The sequence below is a fragment of the Diabrotica virgifera genome, chromosome 10 (assembly GCF_917563875.1).
Source record: "Diabrotica virgifera virgifera chromosome 10, PGI_DIABVI_V3a".
NCBI lineage: Eukaryota > Metazoa > Arthropoda > Insecta > Coleoptera > Chrysomelidae > Diabrotica > Diabrotica virgifera.
This window is the reverse complement of record NC_065452.1, coordinates 149,156,338-149,182,290: the sequence shown is the minus strand read 5'-3', so window position 1 is coordinate 149,182,290 and position 25,953 is coordinate 149,156,338. Positions and strand designations below refer to the sequence as shown.

Genomic DNA, 25,953 nt, shown 5'->3' with positions numbered 1-25,953 from the left:
CACTTTGAAAATGTGTTATAGAACAACTCAAAACGAACATTTTTAAGCTTTGGTAAATGTTTTTATCAAAGGCTATCCCAGTGTAAAAGTACGAAATTCATTAACTTTTTTGGCAATTTCTAAAATAAAAAGTATAATTGTTTTGAAAATTTGCACGAGCATTTATTATAAAAAGAATTGCCTGTTAAACAATTTTCATAAAAAAATATTGAAAATTAAACTATTTATCCGCCATCTACTGGCACCGTGAAAATAAAAACATAGCTCCATTGCTGCAGTGATTGGGACTACATAATAGAGACCCTGAAACATAAAATTTCAAAGTTATTATTGAAATGCAAGTTATTTTCTATACCATCAACTAGGCGTGTTTTAATACAAAAAATGTCAATTTGGTGGTTTTTGAAACTGAAAATATTTTACCTAATTTTAAAAAATGTTTTCAACACTTCGTCATTTTTCCAAATTTTAATATATTTCATAAATCCTAGTTGATCGTATAGGAAATAACTTATATTTCAATAATCACTTTGAAATTTTATGTTTCAGGATCTCTATTAGTCCCAATCACTGCAGCAGTGGAGCCATGTTTTTATTTTTATGGTGCCAGTAGATCGCGGATAAATCGTTTAATTTTCCATATTTTTTTAAGAAAATTGTTTTGCATGTACGTCGTTTTATAATAAATGCTCATGCAAATTTTCAAAACAATTGTTGCAGTACTTTTTATTTTAGAAATTCCCAAAAAAAGTAATCGAATTTCGTACTTTTACACTAGGATATCCCCTTAATAGGGAACTTGCATAAATTTTTAAATATTAAAATGATATTAAAATACATAAGGTAACATGATCTTAAAACGCTTGCATGCGAAAAAAACAAATATTTTTAACCCGTACGCTAATTACGACGCTTTGAAAATGCTATAAAATTCAAATATCTTAGGAGGCTCTTGAACGTCCTTCTATTGGTCCGACGTCACGGGCCACGGTCAACCGGCCTAGCAGTCGGAAACAACGCGATTAGGGTAGGTATCACGGGTATATTACATTTTAATCGTCTTTAATGGAAAATTCCTAGCTTTTATTTATATTCACCTTATATATTGTAATAAGTAGTTCCCCAGTCAGCTTAGTTTTAAACTGAAATAATTGATAAAGTTGAGTGCTACTTTGTAAAGAGTTTAAAACGCATAATATGACGGACGAGGGTAAGTCTGACAACTTACCTACCGTTGATGTCTTCATGGTGGCAACTTTTATAAAAAGTAGTGAAAGCTATTCTATTGGAGAAATGCGAGGTGTCAAGGCAAATAAGTAAGAGTTATTAATAAGCATATGTTTAAACCGTTTATAACAATAGTTTGGTACCATTATATTATAGTACACGGTTTACCCCGTGGGTTTGATCTACCTACCTCTAATCGAAGGATTTCGTATATCCTGGAAAAGATTACGGTGTAATTTGCATTATAATAAAGATTATATTTTATTGTAATGTTTATTAGTACCTACTGGAGCCTTTCATTATTGTGTTCAAAGCCTTCTGAGAAAAGATTATGGTGATTAGCAGACGTACCGATAGAACGTGTACATAGCCAACAAAATCCTTCTTTACAAAGTTAATAATACGCATAAATAAGAATCATTATTGTAATTTTACAAGTTAATATCTTTATCATCTCAGCTTATACTTACTACCGCATCCCTCGGTAGACCGCAAGCTATAGTAGAAACCCGACTGTAGACCGCATACTATAGTAGCACCAATACTTTTTAGTTACTCTTACTTTTGTTACTAAAAGTTTTGTTTATTTTTAAGTTACTTGTTTCTTCTTTGTTCTTCAACACAAGAAACGACAAAAGTAATTTCATAAAAAAGAACTTTTTGATACATGTCAACAGAGATAAAATGTTAATATTTTGCCTGTCATAGAAAAAATCATTTTTGCCATAGAGTAAAACAAGATATTACAACTACATTATATTATTTATCTATGGGCAAACTGCATTAAATGCAATAGCCCACCGAACGGGCAAACGATACGAGTGGCCCATGACGTCAGACCCCAGCTCTCGCTTTTGAAGTTGTTTGAAACGGAAATTTTAGGCGCGGAACTTTGATCAGATGTTGTACGTACACTATTCATTGTTAAGACGTAATATTTTGAATATAACATTTTAAAACATAAATTAACAATTTTATGCAAAAAAATTTTTTAGTGCAAGTTCCCTATTATGAGAAAGATATGAAACTTTTCACAACGCGCTCTGACACGCACGGTCAGCTTGCAGTGAATGCAAACGCGCGTAAACCGCGCGCGTGTATCAATTTTCAATATATCGGCAAAAAATTAACATATGAGATATTTACTAAAGCTTAATATGTTCGTTGTGAGTTGTTCTATAACTTCCGTTAGTTAAATTTTTAAAGTTTGTAGCTTAATTTTGCTTAAATCTCTTATAAACAAATTAATTCGAAACTTTTTAGTGAAATGTTTAATGTTTAATTGTTATAATATATTGTTAATAGACTACATTATTTATTTTACGTATCTATAATTTAAACAAATTTCATAAAAAGCTTGTAAACATTGTTCCTATAAGTTTGTGATATGCTAAATTAATGGTATCTAATATCTTAATGGTATCTATAAAGTAATCATCAGATTAACGAAATCAGTGAAGATTACGAAAAAATAATAGAAATCGAATATACATCAGAAGAAAAGATATTCTAAGAAATACAGCGTAAGAATAAAGCCAACAACTGAAGCAAAATATCGACTGAGCATCTCGTGATAATGACCACAACTTCGAAGTAGTAAAAGAGGTCTCAGCAAGGATAGCTGCGGGTGATGAACTCCCTATCATCATTTTTAAGATCTAAGCTGCTAAAAGACAATTTAATAAGACTGTACATGTCAACTATGCGTCCAATTGTTACATATGGAAGTGAACAAGTGTCCTGATGGACTCTACATCAGTGGGAAATAAACAAGCTGCTAGTATTTGAAAGGAAAGTAGGTATAAGTAGTATTATATAACAAAGACTACAAGAAACGGAAGAGATGAGAGTATGTACTGAGAAAAATTACAGGAAATACGCTGAGAGATCGAAAGAGCAATGAAGTCATTAGAAGGCAATGTAAAGTCGACTTTACACTACATGATTTATCATGTGATTTGTCATATGATTTTTCCCATGACGAGCCGCATGACAATGCTTATGACAAAACGAGCCGTATAAACAATGCAAAATCATATGACAAATCACACAGTGTAAACATGTAAATTTCACTCCATGACCAAATCATATGACAAATCACATGATAAATCATGTAATGTAAAGTCGACTTAACGTACAGTGTATAAACGAATGGACACTTCTTCTTCTTGTGGTGCTTTCTCCTTTAGTGTAGGTTAGCGACTACACTGGCAAATCTGTCTCTGCCCAATGCGGCTCTAAACAAATATGTTGAATCAATGCCGGTCCAGTCTCTGATGTTTCTAAGCCATAAAATCTGGCGCCTACCGGGACCCCGTTTTCCTTCAATCTTACCCTGGATGAACAGTTGCACGAGGCGGTACTTTTCGTTTCTCATTATGTGTCCCAGGTAGCTAGCAGTTCCCTATCTGTAGCTATTCTCCTCAGAAAATTTTCGTTGGTGGTGTGGGTTGTTCAAGGTATTTTCAAGATTCTTCTATAAAGCCAGTTCAAAGGCTTCTAACTTGTTAATCAGTGTTGTGTTGAGTGCCCAGGCCTCCGTTCCATACAAAAGTATTGACCACACATAGCAATGCAGAAAACGACATTTAAGGCTGATATTATTGCTACTGTTACAAAATAAGCTTTTCATTTTGATAAACCCTTGTCGGGCTACCTCTATTCTCGTTATAGACCAAGATATTTATATTGGTTTTCAGAGTATTGATCTTCATCCCAATTTTTTCACAACTCTCAGTAACCCTATCTAACAGTATCTGCAGAATATGGTCCGAATCAGTCATTAATACCGTGTCATCTGCATACCGGATGTTATTTACTCTCTGCCCGTTTATCCCGATTCCTTCTGACGAGTGCGATAAAGCGTTCGCAAATATGGACACCAAATAGAAAAAAAGAAAGGAATAACCAAGTAAGCAGAATGGGGGAGACACGTGTGGGCAAGATCTTCTTCTTTAAGTTCCATCTTCTATTGAAGGTTGGAAATCATCATGGCAATGCGGACCCTGTTGACTGCCGCTCTAAATAGCTCTAAATGCACCACTGCATTCGAACCATTCCCGTAAGTTCTTAAGCCAGGATGTTCTTCGTCTTCTCACATTTCGCTTTCCTCGTGGGCAAGATAGCAAGATATAAATCACCAATCGGTAGAGAAAGTATCGGCCGACCGATAGATGAAGTGACAACCTTCCATAGAGGTATCAATCCGCAAATGAGCAACCAGAATTGTTTATAAAGAAGAAGAAGAAGATGAAGACGAAAGAAACGTTATTGCTTAATTGTTGACATATAAATGACAATTTTGGCGCCAATAAAAAAAGAATGTGTGTGTACTTTGTACGCACGTAAGAAGTTATAATTCTATTATAATATAATCTAACTTCATATTATGATTTCAACGAAATCAATATACCTATCTACTTTAAACAGTTTTTTGTATTATATTTAAATATTAAACTAATTTTAGAAAGAACAAAAAAAATACCAAAAATTTGGTAGATATCGATCATTTCTCGGACATAATTACAATCACGGTGACAGATACCTACATTAATTGAAAATAAACATTTTCAATAATACTTATTTGGGCGTCGAAACGTTAATAAAAATCATTTTTTAATAATATTGTGGCTTATTTCCCATTATAAATAGTTAAAATACTTATTAGGAGGAAGACAAATCCACAGACACAAAAATTATAATAAATATATTTATTAAAAACACTAATAATATATTATTTTCACGCACACCTTATTTGCGCTACACAACTTAAAAGATGTAGCGACTAATACCATGCTGTCGGTGTGCCCATGCGCCAGGGAATGTAAAAATTCACCCTCGTGCCTAAAGAAGCATAACTTCAAAAACAAATTGATGAAAAACTAATAAACACTTATCTGAATTAAATATTTGGCAAAAAACATGTCACATTTTTTTTTATTTCTTTAAAACGTCGTCACCGCACCGCACGTACCATTGTTTAAAAAATAATATGTCACATCGATAGATGTAAAAATAACTTGTGCCAAAAAATATGTTTTAATGCTTTCCTTGCTGACAAAAACCGCTATTACGGTATTTAAGCAAAACATGGCTGTCGTGAGCTGCTTTGTGACAGGCATATGGCATGTCGTCGCTTGTCGGCTAATATTAGAATGTGGTTTAGAAATAAACAGGATAATGCACAGATTTAGTTCAAGTATGAGTCATAGTTTCCCTCTGTTTTCCTGTTGCTTCGACCATCTGTCTTACCCGCCTATAGTCAGGACGCTTATGGCACAATTTTTCAAATATGCTCTCAACAGTAGACAACTCGGAATTAAATTCTAATTTTTATAATTTTATAAATTTTTTTATTATTGATTATGAAATATGGAACGGTCCTCACTAATCCAGACATCAAAAGAAACGAAACTCAGAAGAAAAATAGAAAATCATTCAAAAGTGTTGGTAAAAACAATATGTAAATTTCTTTAGATCATACACAAAGCAAAACAGCATTACAAGATACTATTCTTCTTCTTCTTTCTTGGCTCTACAACTCTATTTTTCTTGTTTCCTATTTACTTCCACTCTTGCCGGTCTTGAGCAATAATCTTCCATTGGTGTAACTCCATCTTACGTAGATCACTGGTTACTGCATCCTTCCGTCTTTTTCTTGGGAGATCAACTAACCTTCTGTCATAGAGACTTTCCCAGAAGGTTGTATTCTGTAAACAGAGACCCCTTACCACCGGTGCTGTGTAATTAGGTCTTAGATTATGTACGTAATAAGTAAAATATCATCTGAGCAGGTGCATTTGCGAATCGAGGATCAAAACTATTGTTGGTATTTGCTGATGATCTAGATGCAGTCGTCCATTCTACAAGAGATGTGGTAGAGCTATTTTCAGAACTCGAGGAAGAAACAAGTAGTCTGAGCCTTCGAATGAATGAAGAGAATACGAAATACATGTTTGTAACCGAAAGCCCAAGACCAAGAGTTAGACAGAACATAACTACTATTAATGACCACAATTTCGAAGAAGTAAAAGAGTTTAAATATCTGAGGGCGGTAATCATAGATGACAACCACATAGAAAAAGAGGTCTCAGCAATGATAGCTGCGGGGAATAGAGCATTGTCACAGTATATAGAGGTTCCACAGTAAAACCACTCCTCTGTCGGCGCTTTGATCTCAAGAAGTAATACCGGCAGTACGCAATTGGCAATTCACCAGTGGTGGATGCGGGTTATCCCTGTTAAAATCCGTACGTTTCTATGCGACTAGCAATGCGAGAGTGGGGCAAAAGTGACTAAGAACATTGCGCGGTCGCCATGCGCGACTACAGATTTTACTTCCAATTTTTCGGAGAGTGGTTCTACTGTCCCTCTTTATACTGTGGCATTGTACTCCCTATCATCATTAATAAGATCTAAACTGCTAAAAAGAAAATCTAAATTAAGACTGTACATGTCAATTATTCCCCCAATTGAAGGGTGGAAAATCAAAGGTGGCAATCTCCCATTTTCATAATTTTTGGAAACAGCAAAAAACTGTAGAAACTAACAAAAATTTTTAATATTCTAGTTTGGAGATTGCCGTTTTTGTTTGCAATGCTTAAAGATTGCCGGATATGAAAATGATCTATAATGATATTGCCAGTTTTTAAACTAACAAAACATGATAGAGCCAGTTACTTGGTTAAGAGAAATATATTTTGACATTGAACAATAATATATTATGTAAAAGCAATTTATATGCATATCACTTAAACTAAAATATCCGGAAGTTCCAGGTATATACATATTCACAGGTTTCGACAGAATCTAACTCTGGAACAGGATTCTCCAGGCTCTCGTTTGGTTCTTGTTCATAACGTTGAAAATGCTCTTTATAATTGAGTTGTGCCCAGTCTAAACCAAAATGTTTTTGCACATCACCCAATTTTAAATTATTTACTTTGTGAGCATCAGGGATAAGTTTTTCTGGATTGATCATACTAATCTGTTTTCCTTTTCCTGTAATACTGACAAAAGTTCCAAAATAATGTGTTGATCACGTTCGAGCACTGCGTGGTTCTTATTTGCCGAAGCGGAGATTGCCGTGTTTGGTACGCACTCAGCTATGGCGATTGCCGCTTTTGATACCAACACTAATTTTTCACTGCGATTTGTATAAGGATAATACCGCTTTTGGTTCTTACAAACAGTTTTATCTAACAGATAATAAAAAACGCAACATATGGTGTCTCTAACTAAAAACATGAAAAAGTGGAGACTGCCGCCTTTGATTTTACACCCCTCAATTGTTACATATGGAAGTAAAACAGGGACTCTACATCAGCGGGAAATAAATAATAAGCTGCTGGCATTTGAAAGGAAGGTTCTCAGAATGACATTTGGCTCTCAAAGAAATGCATTGATAGGAGAGTGGAGAACACTGTAATGCTGAATTGTTGACGCAGTATGGTACTGAAAAATATCATCAGACATATAAAAGCTAACCGAATCAGATGGACAGGTCATGTGGTAAGATCAGAGGAAGACAGAGTGTTAAAGACAGTATTTATTCAGAAACCAGATGGTAGAAGATCAGTAGATCGTCCAGATAGTTAGACAAACCAAGTAGAAATTGAAAGAGGAGTCAGACAGGGATGCGTGCTATCGCCACAATGATTATTTAATGTGTACTCCCAACTAATATTTCAGGAGGCACTATGAGAAAGAATTGAAGGTGTAAGGTTTTAAGGGAGCGTCATTAATAACATAAGATTTGCAGACGATACCGCAATCATGGAAGAGAATGTAGACGATTTACAAATTCTCATTAACAGAAATTATTAACAGAGAAGAGAAAAACCATCTTTTTCTTTTCAAAAGAAAAACCAAATCAAAAGAAAAACCAAATCAAAAGGAAAACCAAATCAAAAGAAAAACCAAAGAAGAAATCGATATCAAAGATCTAACCTCAATGTTGAACAGATATTTCACGTTGCAAAAGATAGGGGAGCGTTTAAAGAAGTGATGGGCAATCTTCGTTAAAAGACGGCACAAGCACAAAAAGAAGAAGTTGTTTAACTCACTGTTATTTCTTTTTTTGTGCATTAGCACGATACCCGCATTGTTCCAATCATCTGGTATTTTCCGTTCTGCAAGACATTTATTACATTTACTACCCAAAAATTAGTCATAAAACAACACCGCAATAAATCTGAAAATTTCGTTACCTAATCAACCACACTGATTATTTTTGGAGAGACTTATAGTCCAGTCAAAAGGACCAACTGTTAAACTGTAAACAAAAAAAGTTTAAATCAGGAAGACGAACTGTCGCGCTGTGACTCAGCGGCGCAGCTAAAAATATATACATGAAACCTGAAATATAACAAGAAAATAAAATATGCTTTCCAGAGCAGGGTCTCAAATTAATCTGTAGAAAGTTACAACACGCAATCCTGAAGAGGTTTGAAATTGTTACAAAAGGAAATGTTACAAAAATGAAACATCGTATAGAAAAGGCATATTATACAGGGTGTAACAAAAAGGCAGGTCATAAATTAAATCACATATTCTGAGACTAAAATTGAAGGGATCCTTTAAAGTTACAAAATGAAAATTGATTTTTAAACGCTTTTCTTTACTTCAATAGTTTGCATCAAATCTTTAGTTAGACGTTAATTTGACTGCCTTTTCTTCAATGCAAATGAATGAAAATTTGCAGACATCTGCATTCGCGGGAACAGTACACGAATAGTCAATAAAAATTTTTTTATGTTTATTAATTGTTTAAATAAAAAAACTGGTTTTAATGGAAAATGCTTAAATTTTCTTGTTTTTTACAATATAGAAACTTTTGTACGGATTGTAACTAATGATATGAACTATACATAATTTCACTTTTTACGTTAATTGTTTACGTTAAGGTATTATGCTTCATAAATAAACAATAAAGTTTTAAATTTTGAACGCTCATATATTTGTTTATACAGGGTGTTTGGTAAAGAATGGGCCATAGCTTAACCTCAGGTTCCTGAGGTTAAAATAGGCCGATTTAAGCTAACTTACCTTAGTACAAAGTTTATAATAACCGAGATACAGGGTGTCAAAGTTAAACTTTTTTTTTATTTATTATTGAATATTTCCTGACAGGTATGAGATAACAACATGAAATTTGGTATGTGGGGGTTTTTTGGGTCGAGAAAACTAAATTCCCTACCAAAAATGATGTATTGCCCAGAGGGCGCCACATACGCCTTTCAGCACTCATTTATTACGTTCAATTTTTTTTATCCCTCACTCTGTATAATTTTGACATTAAAATTTTTATTCTCCTATTAGTTTTACTTAAAAAAGGTATACTTTTTCATGTCCCTAAACTCAACCGTTTTCGAGATAAACGCATTTTAAATCTGCGATACACCATCATTTTTAACATATCATTGTAGTTCCACCCGAAAAATAACTTAAAACCATAATAATTGTGCCAGTTCTCAAATTTATGTCATTGCATCGCAAATTCCATTTGAAGAAATTTGCGATACATTTTTGGATAATTTTATGGTTTTAAGTTATTTTTCGGGTGTAACTACAATGATATTATGCTAAAAATGATGCGTTTATCTCGAAAACGGTCGAGTTTAGGGAGATGAAAGAAGTATACCTTTTTTAAGTAACTAATAGGAGAATAAAAATTTTAATGTCAAAATTATACAGAGTGAGGGATAAAAAAAATTGAACGTAATAAATGAGTGCTGAAAGGCGTATGTGGCGCCCTCTGGGCAATACATCATTTTTGGTAGGGAATTTAGTTTTCTCGACCCAAAAAAACCCCCACATACCAAATTTCATGTTGTTATCTCATACCTGTCAGGAAATATTCAATAATAAATAAAAAAAAAGTTAAACTTCGACACCCTGTATCTACTTTGTACTAAGGTAAGTTAGCTTAAATCGGCCTATTTTAACCTCAGGAACCTGAGGTTAAGCTATGGCCCATTCTTTACCAAACACCCTGTATAAAAATCGGCGCTTATTCGTGTCAAATTTCAATACGATACGAAACAAAACTTTAACCAAAACTCGAATTCAAAAAATTTGTGTTTTTATCGTAGTCTTAGAAAAACCACCGGTAGAGACGATTTGTGCTAATATTAACGAATTAATTAAACGAATTTTTAAGTCGTTCAGTCGTTTGGGTCAAATCGTTGGACGTTAATTTGACTGCCTTTTCTTCAATGCAAATGACTAAAAATTTGCAGACATATGCATACGCGGGAACAATACACGAATAGTCAATAAAATTTTTTTTATGTTTAATAATTGTATAAATAAAAAAACGATTTTAACGGAAAATGCTTACATTCTTTTGTTTTTTACAATAAAGAAACTTGAAACTTTTATAGATTGTAGCTAATTATATGAACTACACATAATTTCACTTTTTACGTTAATTGTTTACGTTATGCTTCATAAATAAACAATAAAGTTTCAAATTTTTTGCCGATTCCGACTACTTTTCATGTTTGTACATCATTTATGTTACATACATATTTTAATAAACATGACGATACATTTTAATGTTGGAAAAGTCTAAGACTAAAAAGTAAAAAATAAAAAAATATGAAAAAAATATTTTTAAGAAACGCTTTTCTTTGTTTACGAGTGACTAAAATTAAGAAATATAAAAAAAATCAAGTAAAAAGCAAAAAATAAAAAAATTGAAAAAATCTAACACATTCGTTAAAGAAAAGCGTGGGGCGCTGAAATATCTTTATTTTCCTAAAAGTAGTTGTCATTATAAATCATACTGTGAAGTTTAGAGAAGTCCAAGTTTGTTAGCCATCACTTGATAAGGATCTTTCCTACTTAGTCATGCCGTTCCTTATACTCAGCTGCAGAAAATGCCTGACAGTCCCGGGTCAGATATTGGATGGTTTCTTAGGCTTGACATCCATATCAGCATTTCTTGTTTTGGTCTTCGACAATATATTCCAGGGAATTTGTCGTTGATATAACCTGATCCAGAATGGCGAGAAAGGATACTTCTGTTTCAGGGAACACCTTTGCTGATGTCAAACAATAGCTCGATGTTTGTTGTCCATATAGTCTTGGCTGACTTCATTGGGATGCCGCCCATGCAGAGGTTTATCCATTCAGGTGCGCATCCGTTTTGTGGCCATTGTGTAGTCATTTCAGTTTTTATAGGTATTGGGTATTTTACGATTTCTTAAGTAAATTATTATGTTAACACAAGGAATTCCGAAACTGATAAGAATACCACAAAGATTCTGGTAAGGAAATACAAATCTTAATCAGTATTTATGAATGTGATATTAGGAAGTATCAATTTTAAATTAAATAATAGCACAATCAATAAACAGGACGTTAAAAGATCTAAATAGCATGATTTTTATCACGTAATTCGATCATTTAATTTCTATTTTGTAATTTATTATTTCTTATGTTTTTATTAAAAGCCTTAATTTGTTTTTATAATCGTTGTTCTACTAAGTTATTTGTGGGATCTTGGATTAGCTCATCTAATTAGCTCATACAATCTATGTAATAAACTATTCTAAATGGGAAATAAGCCGCAATTGAACTAAAAAAATGACTTTATTAACGTTTCGACATCCGATTTGGGCTTCGAAACGTTAATAAAATAATTTTTTTTAGTTAAATTGTGGCTTATTTCCCATTTAGACTAGTTTATCATAAAAATTCCACAAGGAAACAGCTTCAGAACATTACAATCTATGTTTTTCATGTACAGAATTTAAAAGACCCTCTGTCATCCATTTATTTTTAAATGTTCCTCTCATTTTAAATCTTGTTTTTAGATAATTTCACACAAGACGTGACCGCCGCCCTACTCCAGTTTTCACCGAGTTGTTTACCCTATAAAACTAAATATAATTTCGTAGAATGAAAGGTATATTTTATATGGAGCGAAATCAAATTATAGCGTTGTGTTTAATTTATCGTCGAAGAAAGAGAAATAAGAGGAACCGAATTCATTGGGTCCATCGTATTAACACAAAAAGATACGATTTATATATTTTTATATTCACACATATTGATGGAACACCCTCTATACTCAACGTTAATTGCAACTGTGTAAAATAAAGATTATTATAATATACTTAGCAGTTTTAATTACTGTTGTTATCAGTAACATATAATTAATTTTTCTGTACTTATAAATGGTGTTTTTTCTTTATCACCTAATTCGTCAAATTAATTCATTCAAATTAATTCGTGCACTGTTAAGTACACGGCATACACCATTCCAATGAACAGGTCTCGCTTCAATTAATGATATTAATATTTCACTAGCAATCTGAGACATCATAATATAAAATATATGCACCTACTTTAAACAACCACAAAGTGTAAATGAAAATAATGTACCAAACAACCAAAGAAACTACCTTCGTGCGACTGAACGACAGTATCATATGAAAGGATGCATTAAGTCCTCTATGCTACTGGGTGGGTAAAGACGGCACGGCTGCCGTCTGTTGTTGTAAGCGAGGGACGGCATAAACACGGGGACTTCACAGAACGTTCCAACCACCGTCTAGTGAGAAAGGCTCCATATGATTACATGCGCCACCATTGGAATGTCGTCGTACGTTCTAACCCTCGCACGTTTAAATTCTTATAATGTGAAACAGCGCTTACAGAAACCAAACTGTGTGTCACTTAGGTATTCCTCGCATTTGTTATAGATGCCGTCCCTGTATTACCTTTAGAAAAAATTTCAATACATGGCTTAACAAACTGATGGTTCTATAATCAGCACAGGTTTTTACTGTTGTCTTCTTAAGTAGACATATGAACAATGAATTGGACCAATCATTAGGTAGGTGTCCGCTGGTATTGAAAACGAAGTTATAGCCTCTAAAACATTGCGATCATTTATAAGCTTGTCAAAACGTAGGGAAGAATTAAATCAAAACCACGGAAACCGTCTATAATAATTAAAGACTAAACTTACCAATGAACTCAAATGCTTCTTCAAAATACTGTTTCAGGTTTTGATGTTCGGAATCTGTAGCGGGTATCTGTTTGTACGTGATGCCGTACTCTTCGTGGTACCCCGGTAACTGTGAGGTGACGTTGAGAACGCAGGTGGTACCCAATCCTCGGAGGCAAGACGGATCGGTCGCATCTTTCAGATTACCCAGATACAAAAAGGGTAAAACTTTCGAAGCGGGGAAAGAGTCGACATCTGCAAGAGTGGCCGGTGAGGAAGGTGAGCTCCTATTCGACAAAGCCGACATCAGAGTGTCCTCGCACAGTTCTTTGTATTTTCTGTGGAATTCCCTGTGACCTCCTGTAAAATAATTTATTGATAATCAACCTGGTATACTTGTGTTTAGCAGATAATTGCAGAATTAATTATTTTTATAAAAACAATTATTTTTTCCGATATTCTCTCAATACATAGTTGGACAGTATTATGTATTACGTTATTTGAATGTTACCATAAATAGATCCTTGAATTTGACGTTAATCATTATACTGAGTCATCGAAGCAGATTCTTTTTTTCTAGATGAGACTTACTTGATATTTTCATCGTATATAAAGTCAACTCGAAATGTAACAGAAAAAGAACAACTAATCAATTTAATACCCATTGACAATATAATTGTTTATACATTGTTTATAAAGCTCTGGCTCGTAAACTAAAAGAGATAAAAAAGAATGTTTCAAATAAAATTTGTTCGTTAATACAAAACGAAGAAAAAAACGTTTACCAAACTTAAATCCAACAATTATTAGAACTCAAGATATTGTAAAATTAGTGCACAATGCAGATTGCGAAAAAGTATTTTTCGAAGATTTATCGATCGTAACTCGGCTTCTACGCATGTAAATGGATGGGCCTTAGAAGATCTCATTTTAAAGATTCATTAATAGGCTTCCAAAAAAAGTCAAATTAATTTTTCTTTATTTGTTTTAAAGTTATACCCGTTTGAAGTTATAATTTCCTTAAAAAAATTGTACATTAATTTGTTTATAAGGGTTTCAAGTAAATTTGAGCTATAAACATTTATACTTTAATTAACAATAATGACAGAATGACTCCAAAGGAATAATTTGAGCTTATGAAAATGTTCGTAAGTTTATTTTTGGTCAAGATATCGATATTTTAATGGCGCGCTATGAGACGCAAGATCGGCTCACAGTCAAAAAGTATTTTTCGACGCTTTATCGATCGTAACTCGGCTTCTACGCATGCAAATGAGCCAATATGTGATAGCCATATAAACGAGCATTTATGTTGTGGCGGCATACACACAACTGACGTACCTTGATGATGCTGCAAAAGAATTAGATCCACTTTATATGGATATTATATAGATAATTAAACTCTGAAGCCCCAGAAAGTTTTAGTTTTACTGCCTACAAGAACAGACCTGGTACCACCATGCAACTGTAAAAATTGCTTCAAGAACTTATGCAGATGTAAAAAAGCCGAGATTCCCTGTATATCTAGATGCAGATGCATGAAAGAAAATATTTGTAAAAATAGTATTAATAAATAATATCAACTTACTTTTTAGTTATATTTCTGAAATATTATTATAATTTTTAATGTTTTTTTCTCATTTAGTACAAAAAATAGAAGACAAAGTAAACAGAATGAAAGGTGATACGATGTATTAATTGGTGATGATTTAATTATAAAAATTATATGACACAATTTTATTAGGATCTTTTTTTGTATTTAATGGCCTTGGCATAGCCAATAATTGACCAGACTATTTTGTATTCACAGATCTACAATCAGAGTTAGTTAGTAGTGAATGTAAATTAAAAGTATATAATTGACTTGTTTTGACTGTTATTGTTTTTCTCTTTTTTTCTCTTTTTTATTACCTATTTTTAGTCAATTCCTTTTTTTGTTTTGTTTTTTAATTGCGTTATAATATTTTTTTCTGATGGATTATAATTATAATATGTATGTATATATATTTTTTTATTATTTTTATTTTGTTTTTGTCATCTTTTGCTTAGTTATATTAATTTTTTATGTTACTTTTTATTTATTTTTTTTTAATTTTTTTGTATTATATCGTTTATTACAATATTGGTGTGTTCGCAGATTGCTTACAAGTTTCGCCTTAATTCTATGGTTAGTACATATGGTTTAAAGTTTATATTTACATTTCCTGATATAAATATTTCCTAAGCTATAAATACAATTAACGATTTCTACGTTTTCAGAGAAAAATAATTCATTCAAGTGAAATGGAAAACAGACATTTTAGTTTTCATAAGTCCTCATAAAGACTTGCAATATTTCCCTGTTGGTTATAACATTCTAATAGGATGTAATATGTCAAGTCTCCATATTTAGCGCAAGTACAGTTTTGAGTGTCTGCCAGATTCATTTTGTACATTGATAAAAATTCTGTTGGACTCTGAATAAAAACATCTTTTTTGAAGAAGTTTGGGTTGCCAACGTTTGAACGATGACCCTCTCTCGGTTTGCGAATAGTTTGCTTGCCATTTTAATCTGAGTTGATGTTTACTATATTAGGATCTTCAAAAATTAAAAATGAAGATAACGTATATATACATAGAAATTATAATTTGCATCGAGAAGTTAGCGCGTGAACCCTTACGAGGTGAGCCGATCCTGCGCCTCGGAGCGCGCTAGTAAAATATCGATATCTTGGCCAACAATAAACTTACGAACATTTTCGTAAGCTCAAAATGTTCCTTTTGAGTTCTTCTATCATTATTGTTAATTAAAGAATAAATAAGATGAAAGATGAAGTAGTTTAGTTAGAATGGTATACATTTTTATTTTAAAGTATAAATGTTTATAGCTCAAATTTGCGTTAAACCCTTATAAACAAATAAATGTACAATTTTTTTAAGAGAATTATAACTTCAAACGGGCATAACCTTAAAACAAATGAAGACAAAGTAATTTAACAAACTTTGTTTGGAAGCCTATTTATTCATTAGGCTTTAAAATGAGATCTTCTAAGGGTCATTTACATGCGTAGAAGCCGAATTACGATCGATAAAGCCTCGAAAAATACTTATTTTGCAATTTGCATTGTGCACTAATTTTACAATATCTTGAGTTCTAACTGTTGGATTTAAGTTTAGTAAACGATTTTTTCTTCGTTTTTTATTAACGAACAAATTTTATTTAAAACATTCTTTTTTATCTCTTTTAGTTTATGAGCCAGAGCCTTATAAACAATTTATAAACAATTAAATTGTTTATAACAATTTTTTGACCACTCAGATCGAAATCCACCCTCGAAATTCGTAATCGGCAGCCAAAAATCCATAAGAAACCGTTGAGTTTGTCCATCAGAATTGAAAAGGACACGGTGACCTCTATTTGGCGCCTAGACTAGTATCAACCTTATCCTTAGATTCATTCTTAGGTCTCTACTACATAATAGATGTTTCATTTTCACAAATTTTGCCCTTCCTATTTCTATACGGTTTTTAATCTCTTTTGTTTGTTCTGCGTTTTGACTAACCAATGTTCCTAGATATTTGTATTTGTCTACCCTTTCTATATGGATATTATTAATATGGAGTGTCTCGTTGTCTTTTGGAAGTTTTGTAATGACGACGAATTTTGTTAAGTTGATTTTAATACCATATATGGACACTTTTCGTTCGGCCGTTCCAGTATATTTGTTAGCCTTTGTAGAAACAGCCAATGGGACCACTTTACTAAAATAAAAAAACGCATAGGAATAGAAAGATCAGCATTCGTGACGATGAAGTTTCTTTTTAGAAGTAACGATTTACCACTTGGTTCCAAAATCTCTATCATCAACAGATGCTATGTACTTTCTATGTTATACGAAGTAAAGGCCTGGACACTTTCTGAATCTTTTTTGAGAAAACTCGAAGCCTTCGAGATGTGGTGTTATAGACACATTTTAAGAAATTCATGGGTGGGTGATGTGACTAACGTTGAGGTCCTACGTAGAATGGGCAAGGAATGCGAGATTATTAACACAATCAAAGAGTGCAAACTGGAACAGCTTGGCCATGCTATGAGGAATGAACAGAGATATGGCTTGTCGCAACTCATTCTTCAAGGCAAGGTATTTGAAAAGGGAGGACCAGGGAGAAAAATATATCGGCTTCGGAACCTGAGAAAGTGGTTGAATACATCTACAACCGGACTATTCCGAATATCAGCAAGCAAAGTTACGATAGCCATAATGATCGCCAAGATTTGGAACGGATAGGCGCCGTAAGAAGAAGAAGAAGAATAAATTTGATATCAAAATCATAAATAAAAAATTTACAAAACTTTAGCAATTTAAATATAAAACAAAAAACAGCACTTAACCGCTCCCTCAAAAATCTTTCGAAATGTGCATAAGACCTAACAACAGCTATAATATAAGGGCCTTTTTGAATATTTGTTGTTTTTGAAATACTTAAAGTTCATGAATATTTTATGAATGCCAGAGTACAGCGAGATAATGAAAGAAAAATGACCTCTTAACCTTGACAATCATTCGAAACTTACACAGACCCACAAACAATCAGATGATTAATAGTTTATGTTTTAGTAATACCCTCTACTTTCCTAATCATACATCATACCCATGACGATTTTATTTGATTTCTAGCGGTTAAATATACGACATCGACAGAGAGAGTGAAGAAATTATTCACGTTAACATGAAAGAACAACAACAGAGTTTTAGTACTGGAAGATAGTGTACAGATGCAATATTCGTCATAAAGCAAATAACAACTGAGAAATCACTAGAGGAGCCTACAAATGCACGAGTTCAAAAACTAAAAAAGGCAATTTAAAACTACTATCATTTTCTATACCTACCTCGGGATCTACTAAATATATTTTGATCGTTTTTTTTTTAAATTCGTATGTAATTTTTCTGTACCAATTTGTCTAGACATTTTCTAATTAATAAACAGTCTAATTTGTTTAAACAATTTTTGAAAAAATAATGTTTTCCCAAAAATCCATGATTTTAATCATACTAGATATCGTTATTATTCATAGAAAATGTTAAGGTATACTTTAATAAATAAATTATCTTCAATAAATAATTATCTAATAAAAATAATTTATTTATTAAAGTGTACTTTAACTTTTTCTATAATCATTAATGATACTACTAAGAAAAAATACAAATTCCATTCTTTAAAATGGTATTAATGAGATTCCTTAATTATTATAAACAAATTAGCTGTGAATTAAAAAAAAACATGGTTAACTTTGTCCCAAATGAACCCAGGCTAAATTTTTTTATTTGAAAATTCGTAATCAACTATTTTCAATGGGAAATAAGCCACAATTATTTTACCAAAAAAATTATTTTATTAACGTTTCGACCCTCAAGTCTGGTGTCGTTGTCAAAATACAAAATAATACTGATATATTTATAACAAAATTGTGGCTTATTTTCCATTGAAAATAGTTGATAATAAAAATGCCACAAGAAAATAGCTTCAGAACAACATTGAAAATTCGTGTTAAAATACTATCTTTTCGAATATATAAAAAGATTGTTTCTACGGACAACATTTTTAAAGTTATTCTAAATGTTTATAAACTACAAAATTTCCAAAATTTGGCATTAGGATTTTTGACTATATTAATTACTTTTTTATCTTTTTTTAATACATTTTGATACTATCACTCTTCTACTTTCATTTGGCATACTCAGAATTGCCCTATCTTCATTATTTTCTGTCTTATCTTATTGCAAAATAAAGGTCTCTGGGATAAACAAATAACTCTTAAACTAATTAATGGATCGGTCTCAAATTTTGAAGGTTTGTTAAGTACGCCAATACCCAAGTTTGGGTGAAACACTAAAGTTCTAAGGTAGTTTTAGTAAAAGTTATTAACAAATAACGATTTTCACTTATTTTGCAGTTTGTATAGCAACAAATTAACTTTTTAACTTTCAAAAATCGGCATTTTGAAGGTTTTTCAATGTTCTAAAAAACTTAATTTTGTAATTTTATGTCAACTATTTAGCTTTTGAATAGAGTGCAAAAAATCTAAAAAATCGCGTTTTTTGCACTAAATTGTTAATAATTAAAAAACGGACGCGAAGTCTAGGCAGGAAACAGGTAGGTTTTCTTCCTATAGGTCTACAATAACTAAAAAAGTAGTCAGCTACCTGGATCTTGAGTGTCCCGAGAAAATCCTTATTACTCTGGACTATTAAAAGGACATTCACGTTCATAAGTTTAAGCGCTCATTAGTTTAATTATCGTGTATTTATTCATGTTCTCATCACTGTTATGGTTTCAATTTTATTCATAATAGCAATTATGAATAAAATTGCGACAAATATGAATAACACAGAATTGTCAATCAACTTTTTAGGCGTAAAAACGTACTTTTAAATTTGTTTCCGCTATGAGATCGTCTACTACATAAACAGTGACTAATTGTGAAACCAATTATCTTATCAAGCCGATGATTAAAGTTACAAAATGTGGACATTAAGTTTGTAAATAAAACTATGTATGTGTATGTAAATTATTCTCTCATCGATGAATGAACGGGGGATCTCCTACATTACAGCGAATTCAAATGATGAAAATGGATTTTTACAGCAAATTTGGGAAACGCAAAATATATTGCTTAATCGGTTATTTACTATTTTATTAATTACTTTTAATTTACAACAATATTTATATGTTCACTATGCATATACATATAACATTAAATTTTAATATTTACAATACATACGTATGGTGCAAATGAAAGGAATAAATTCGTTATTTCGTAAACCAGCGAATTTAAGGAAAAATCCCGAAACAGGTCGATTTTTAAATTATGATATTTTTGCATAGATATGTCATACTAGTGACGTCATCCATCTGGGCGTGATAACGTAATCGATGATTTTTTAAATGGGAATAGGGGTCGTGTGCTAGCTCATTTGAAACGATATTCAATTCTCTATTCGGTAATATAAATATTTACATAATTATTTATACAGGGTCTCCAAAAAAATTAATTAAATTACTTAAAAAAAAAAAAGAAGAATGTATGTAATTTATTTAATTCAAAATACATTTTACTGTTGCCCAAAAACATAATAAAATGTTTTTTGAAGCTATTTCCCTGTGGCATTTTTATAATTAACTATTCAGATGGGAAATAAGCCACAATTAAATTGAACAAAATAATTTTATTGACGTTTGGCCGCTCAAATCGGGTGTCGTTGTCAAAATACCCACAACGGTATTTTGACAAGAGTTTTCGATATATTCGAAAAAATTGATTTTCATTTTGTAACTTCAAAGGACTGTAACTTTTTTGTGTGCACCATTGTATATAGGTAAGTGAGGTTCAATCAACCTATTTTTGACCCCAGAATCTGTGGTATAATTTATGACCAATCTTTTCGGGACACCCTGTATATAGTAGGATACAAAAACTTTAATGCAATAATGATCAACTCCCTTCTATTCGCTGACGATACATATAGTTTTAATGACAGACACAGTAGAAAAAAATGCAAAAAGTAGGTAATACACAATTGGCAAATAGAGATACTACAGAATTTAAAAATGGAAATAAATCTCAATAAAACAAAACTGGAACTAATGGTAAAGGAAAAACTACAGTACAATAGAACAAGTACCTACTTTTGATAAGAAAATAATAGATGATGGGAAAACGGACATAGCAATAGTAATAAACTAAAGAAGGCTACCAAGGTGTATTACTCGTTAAATAATATGTACAATTTTTAGGAAATCAGATATAGAGAACAAAACTAATCTCAGTATATATAACAGTATAGTTAATTCGATAATGACATTGGGCGGAAACATGGACTGTGGATGAGGAAGATCTAAAACAAAAATTTGAACTGGTTTGGCCACATGAAGCGAATGAAGCAAAAGATACGAACATATAAAGCAAGAAACCCATTATGAACAGCCAGCACGGCACAGCCCGGCACGGCACAGGACAGTCCAAATTCATTTGTATAGTTTTAAATGCAACGTAACCCATTATGAACAGCCAGCCCGGCCCGGCACAGGCCAGCACGCAAACGGAACGGCCGAAATTCTCCGAGTAGAATAAAATCCGTTGGAGTCGAACGGCCAGGAACGGCCAGTCGGCGCCAGTGTGTCATAATTGTTATAAAATATTATATTGTTGATTTTTTAATTGAAAGCGCGTTGTTTCTTTTGAAATAATACGGACGAACTTTTAATTGAGAGTGTCAGAGAATACCCATTTTTGTATGATGCATCGGACCCAGGTTATCACGATAGCAAGAAAAAGGACAATGCATAGGTACAAATATCCGAACATTCTGATCAATGGACAGGTACGTACATTATCTTTTAACCATGAATTCGTTTTTTTAACATGATATATTCATTAAAATTGTGTAGTTTATGTCTTTTAAAAACTTTTATTTTACGATAGTTTTTAAAATATATCATAGATGACATGATGCGTTTCTAAAATAAAATTAAAACAATACATAACATTTTTCTCCTATATATTATAGAGATGGGCTAAATTATGGAATAAATTCATTTTCTCTAAAATGGACGGCTTTGGAGAAAAATCCCGAAACACGTCGATTTTTATTTTTAAATTACAATTTTTTGGCATATATTTCATACTAGTGACGTTATCCATCTGAGCGTGATGACGTAATCTATGATTATTTTAAATGGGAATATGGGTCGTGTGGCATCTCATTTGTGGCCAAAAAATACTTTTTTAATTAAATTAATTGACGAAAAAAGAAGAATGTATGCAATTTATTTAACTCAAAATACTTTCTAATGATGTCAGAAAATAGAAAAAAATGTTTATTTGGCAAAAATCATTGCTTTTCGCTTAAATTAAATGTTCAAACTGTCAAGAGGTAGGTGGGAGGCTGTTTGTGATTTAATTTAAGTGAAACGAAATGTTTATTTGTGAAATAAACATTTTTTTCTATTTACTGACAGCAGTACAATGTATTTTGAGTTAAATAAATTACATACATTCTTCTTTTTGCGTCAATTAATGTAATTTAAAAATTATTGTTTTGGCCACCCTTTATAAATAATGATATTATTGTTTATATTACTGAATAGAGGATTGAACACCCTTTCAAATGAGATGCCACACAACCCCTATTCCCATTTAAAAAAATCATCGATTACATCATTAAGCTCAGATGAATGACGTCTCTAGTATGAAATACAGTGGAACCTCGATTATCCGTCAGGGCACCGGACCAAGGGTATGACGGATAATCGAGAAGACGGTTAACAGAACATTAAAAAAATAAAAATCATACTGTTATGGTGACACACAGATATTAACTAATAATTTGTGTGATGTACATTTTTATTTTCGGCTTGCGATTCTAAAAATAGAACTCTAAAAGTATGGTATCATTTATCATTACCTATTTAAATTGAAATTTAATCCAGAGCCCTGAATAAGAACAAAAATTATTTACATAAAAAAATGCGGTGTTGGCATAACTGCACGTGTACATTTCAATGAATTTCGTTTGGCTTATCGCAATGCTCAAACAAAATGAATTGATGACTCAATTTTTACTTGTGTATACAATATAACTTAATGGACCCTGACGGTTAACAGAGGTGACGGATAATCGAGGTTCCACTGTATATGCCAAAAAATTGTAATTTAAAAGTAAAAATAGACCTGTTTTGGTATTTTCTTCCAAAGCCGTCCATTTTAGAGAAAATGAATTTATTCGATAATTTAGCCCCTCTCTGTATATATTTTATTAATAAAAATACATTATCATTTATGGCAAATGATCATTTTTCCGGTGCCGTGCCGCGCTGGCCGTTACAAATGGGTTTTTGGACGGGCCGGCCTGTGCTGTGCCGTGCCGGGCTGTGCCGTGCTGGCCGTTCATAATGGGTTTCTTGCTTAAGGTACATGAAGCCAAAATGGGAAACAAAAGAAAAATGAGAAGGCCAAAGAAGACATGGATGGACCAAATCCAAGATATAGGTGAAAAGAGAGACATGCATATAAGTGATATGAAGAACCGGGCCAGCAATAGAAGTGTATGGAAGAAATGGATGGAAAAAGATTCAGATTATGAGAAAGACGAAGTTTTTTTCATATTGAAATAAAAATATTATGTTTACTTCACAAAAATGTCGTTTTTAAACCATACTTAGGTATTATACGTTAAGATACCTAAAGGATATTATTTCAAGTGTACCTAGTGAATATACGCGTAGGTATGTAATTATATCATAGTCTGGTGAGTCAGTTAATAAATAATACATTAAGTTCCTTTCAAATTTCTATACTCAATATAAATGTTAATCATTTGGTGAACGTAAATATATTTGAATGTCGTTTGAATAATTTTGAAATTGATATACGTATGTACATATACCTCTATAAACTGTATTGAATTTACACAATTTTATTTTACTATGTATGTATGTACTTGTTTTTCCTTATCGCATGCTGCATCATTTATATCATACTATGTATAAACATAAGTGACTCACCTTCAACATGTGTATTAGGTATATTGTTTATTTAATAATTTACTAAAAACCAATCAACAATAATTTAACAACGTCTCTCGATAAAACAATAAAAATCCTCACAAACAAAATCAGTTTCTGTTAACATATTATAGACCTAAAGCTGAAATGAATCGGTCATTTTAAAAACCACATAATATCCACTGAAGTACTTTTGAGAAAAACCATTTTAAATGCAATATATTGTTTGAGGAGACAATAATTATTGTGGCTTGGTACTTACTTATAATATAATATACGCAATGCCTTCGGGGTCGGATTAGTGTGATTTTTTTTCACAAAATAGTAGATGTTGGTACCAACCCCATGACAATGTTATAAATTTATTTGACAAAATGTGGATTTATGTCCTTTTTAAAATGACCGATTTAAATAAATTTCATGGTTCAGACACATGCCTGAGATTCAGACGAAACTGGACAGACTTTTTCAAAATTTCGCAGGGGCTAAAGCAGGGACATGGGCTGACCCCAACATTGTTTAACGTTTAACCTGGTACTGGAGTATGCGGTTAGGCAAATGCAAACTGGACGAGGAAACCTACTGACCAACCGAACGGTTCAATTGGCCGTTTATGCCGATGATATTAATATTATGAGAAGAACATCAACAGGAGCATGGGAAACATACGCAGAGTTAAAAACACAAACAAAAATGATAGGTCTGGAAATGAACACAAAAAAAAAACAAAAATAATGACTCAGACGAGAAGAAATATAGCGCCACAAAACATTATACAGGAAGATGACATTGAAACGGTTGGAAAGTTTACATACCTGGGAGTAGAAATATATTATGCCGACGGATCAGAAGATGGAGAAATACGGAAGAGAATAACGCAGGCAAACGGAGCCCATTTTGCCTTCTCCCATATATTTATGGGAGTGTCTCATATATCTCCCTAAAAGTGTCCACCGAAATACAAAGATGAGAATCTATAAAACGTTAATTCGGCCAATAACATGCTATGGCAGTGAAGCTTGGGTCCTAAAAGAAACATCCAAAAACAAACTCAACACATTCGAAAGGAAAGTACTGAGGAGAATACTAGGACCTGTGAGGGAAAACGGAATCTTCAGAAGTCGATACAACAACGAGCTTTATCAACTTTATAAGGAAACACCCCTGTCAGACTTCATTAGAATACAAAGATTGCAATGGGCCGGGCATGCGATAAGAATGGGAGAGGATAGGCTACCAAAAAGAGCACTGAATGCTAGAATGCAGGGAAAGAGACCGGTTGGAAAGCCAAGAAAACGCTGGGAAGACACAGTACACAGCGACGACCAAGCCCTTTTAGGAGTCCGTGTATGGAGAAGAGCAGCCACAGACAAACAAGGGTGGAGGCAAAAAGTAAAGGAGGCCAAGGCTTAATTTGGGCTGTAGTGCCGTAGAAGAAGAAGAAGATTCAAATAAATATAAAGACAGAATTTATAAAACAGTCATTAGGCCAATAATGACATAAATATGCGACAGAAAGACGACCTAACAAAGAGAACAAAAATATTGCTAGAAACAACAAAGATGAAAACCCTTCGAAAAATCGATGGTAAGATACTACGGGACAGAAGTGCAGATATACGACGGTGATGCAAGGTGGAGAATATTAATAACTGGGTAAGAAACAGAAGAGTAGAATGGAACGACCACATAAACCGAATGACAACAAATACATATAGTAGTATGAACGGCGAAAGGCGGTTCGCCATTAGAAAGACGATCAGTGGGAAGACCACGAAAACGATGGAACCACAACTTACTGGAGGAACATTGAAAGAATGGGCAGAGTCATGTCTATACAAAAAGAAGAAGATATAAAGTTGAATAAATTATCTAAATTTTGAAACGCTGGCAATTTCTTTATCACTTCCCAAACCCACATGTTGGTAATATATTATGTAGAATGTAGACAATACTTTTGTCGTTGACCTTACAGTTATGATGTTTTTTGGTTTGTTCTGAATCATATGTGAATGGCATATATCCTAGTATCTAATTCACAATGTTATGGTGTCACAATCATAGACGCCCATACCCAAGGTCAGGGGGGCCGTGCCCCCCCTAGCTTTTCGGGTACTTTAAACTATATATTGTTATCCATAGTGTACAAAATGTAATGTGCAAAATCTTCACGTCTGCCCCCCCCCCTGAAAATTTTTATATGGGCGCCCATGGTCACA

At 32.7% G+C, this 25,953-nt stretch overlaps 1 protein-coding gene across 2 annotated transcripts in view; it reads right to left on the bottom strand.

Annotated features, from left to right (window-relative positions):
- Positions 1-25,953, bottom strand: part of LOC114331297 (dual specificity protein phosphatase 10-like) — a 195,086-nt gene that overhangs the window by 13,033 nt on the left and 156,100 nt on the right. For both annotated transcript variants that reach the window (XM_050663242.1, XM_028280820.2), the window contains exon 3: positions 13,208-13,546. In XM_050663242.1, the coding sequence (XP_050519199.1) occupies positions 13,208-13,546 (339 nt within the window). The remainder of the gene's footprint in view (positions 1-13,207; positions 13,547-25,953) is intronic.